At 41.9% G+C, this 2,288-nt stretch overlaps 1 protein-coding gene across 1 annotated transcript in view; it reads left to right on the top strand.

The window, feature by feature from the left end:
• Positions 1 to 645: 645 nt before the first annotated feature.
• The window catches only part of LOC103193506 (olfactory receptor 1J4-like), a gene marked incomplete at its 5' end in the record, with an annotated part of 3,377 nt that continues 1,734 nt past the window's right edge, over positions 646 to 2,288 (top strand). The window contains 1 exon segment of the mRNA XM_007936742.2: positions 646 to 667. Within this exon segment, the coding sequence (XP_007934933.2) occupies positions 646 to 667 (22 nt within the window).

The following is a 2,288-nucleotide window of genomic DNA, read 5'->3' as shown; positions in this document are numbered from 1 at the left end:
AGCCAGGGCAATAAGGCAAGAAAGGGAAATCAAAGGCATTCAGATTGGTAAGGAAGAAGTAAAACTATCCCTATTTGGTGATGATATGATCCTATACCTAGAAAACACAAGACTTAGTGAAAAAACTGCTGGAACTAATTGAGAGATTTAGCATAGTGGCAGGATACAAGATCAACATCCAAAAATTAGTGGATTCCTCAACACCAGCAAAGAGATTGCTGAAGAAAGAAATAAGGAAATAAATATCATTTACAATAACTACCAAAAAAAAAAAAATTGGTGAAGAACATTGGTGAAGAATGCTGAAAAGTACCAGGGACTCCTAAAAGAACTAGCAAATCTGTCCTGGAGGAAGTGCAGCAGGAATGCTCCTTGGAAGCAAGAATGGCCAGATGTTGTCTCACCTACTTTGGTCATATTGTAAGAAGGGACTGTTCCCTGGAGAAGATATCATGCTTGGCAATGTGGAGGATCAACGAAGAAGGTGAAGGCCCCCAACAAGGTGAATTGACACAGTGGTTGCAACGATGGGCTCAGTTACAGCAGGGAATGCAGAGCTGGCACAGGGCCAGGCAGTGTTTTGTTCAGCTGTACAGAGAGTCAGAGATGACGTGATGGCAGTTAACAACAACAACAACAACACCAAAAAAATAAAATATGTGGTATAAATCTTACCAGGGACACAAAAGACCTGTACAAAGAAAACAAAAGACTACTTCAAGAAACCATAAGAGATCTACATAAATGGAAGATTACATGACTATGAGACCAGAAGAACTAGATGGTGTCTGGCTACCACCATCAACCACACGGAGGGGGATCTATGTAGGAAATCCTGGATAGAGTGGGAGAACAATGTGTAACAAAACTCAAAATCATAAAAAAAAAAAAGGGGGGACCAGGTTTGCTGGTCTGATGGAACTGGGTGGAACCCCTGAGACTGTGGCCCCTAGCTCCCCTTCAGGTCTGGAACTGAATCCAAACCTATGGCTTCCAGGCAAACAAAAGATAGACATATGAACTAAACATTTACATTAGGTAGATACACTCTTTGGAGAGATCAATCATGGGAGAACAGAAGGGCTGTGCATGCACAGGGAGACAGCTCGGGGAGCAGGAGTGCATGGGAGGGAAGGACACAGGGAAGAGGTGGCTATGGGGAAGAAGTGGGAGGAGAGCTGTTGCACTGTGGGAGATTACAGTCAATTTCATGAGACAAAGTGTATGTGAACTGCTATATGAAAGATGAATTTGTTCTTCAAACTTTGAGTCAAATCACAATAATTTTTTTTTAAAAAATAAAGTGGGTGAAATTTTTATAAGAAAAAGCATGTTACACAAGTAATAATTATTGATTAAGAAGACAAAAAAATAGTAACTTAGTGTAGAGAAACTGGTGAATGGAATCTTAGACAATTGACCAAACTTAAAATGACCAGTATTTGGAAAAATCGATATCTTATTTCCTTCTGATAATATTCACTGTGGTATACCTGGGAAAGATTTGAAGCCTAAATCTTAGACACAAACTACTACTACTACTACTAGCAAAGCAAACATGGTCAAATGTTAACTTGTAGTCAATCTGAGTGAATGATATATAGAAATTCTCTGTATCATTCTTAAAAATCTTTCCGTGAGTCTGAAGTCCTTTCAAAATGAAAATCTTAATAACTCCTGCATCCTTGCTGGAACCATGATGAAGAAGAGAGGAGTCCCGGCATCCCTGACATAGGGACACCATCCCCTGGGACTCCAATGGTTCAACCTCTTGGCTCCTGGATGCACTGTTCCCCAAAGGACAATAAGAAATTAATGAATCAGCCACGAAGACTTCTCCCTTCGCAGGAAGCTTGAGGAGAATCTGTCTCAGCCCTCTCCCTGGTAATTTAAACCTCTTTTCTTCCTCTAGCACCAGTTAAGGAACATAAAGGTCTGTAGAAGCACAGGTGTCACAGGTAATGTTGTCTTGATCTGGATACTGACTCTCCTCAAGAGAAGCTGAGGATGTGAGCAGCGGTCTGAGCAGGTGTCTGAGTCACCACCAAGAACAGGTCAGAGGGACTGGAACTCTCCCTTGGCAATGGATCTGTCCGTGTGCATGTGGGGTTTTGGACGTGTAACCTTGTATTCATGGGTGTGTGCATTGTGCGTGTTTGTGTAGGTGCTGTGTGATAGTAGTGTATACTATGTATACTGTTTCATAGCCTGATTCTTTTCCTGAGTTAGACTCTTCTGGGCCCTGCCTGAGCATGTGTAGATCGAGTTACCGGGCTCCTGAGGGTGTG

The sequence above is a fragment of the Orycteropus afer genome, unplaced genomic scaffold, assembly GCF_000298275.1.
Source record: "Orycteropus afer afer isolate SDZICR_OR568_19922 unplaced genomic scaffold, OryAfe1.0 scaffold00037, whole genome shotgun sequence".
Taxonomy (NCBI): Eukaryota; Metazoa; Chordata; class Mammalia; order Tubulidentata; family Orycteropodidae; genus Orycteropus; species Orycteropus afer.
Note: the sequence above shows the minus strand (reverse complement) of the source record. Positions and strands in the feature narration are given on the sequence as shown.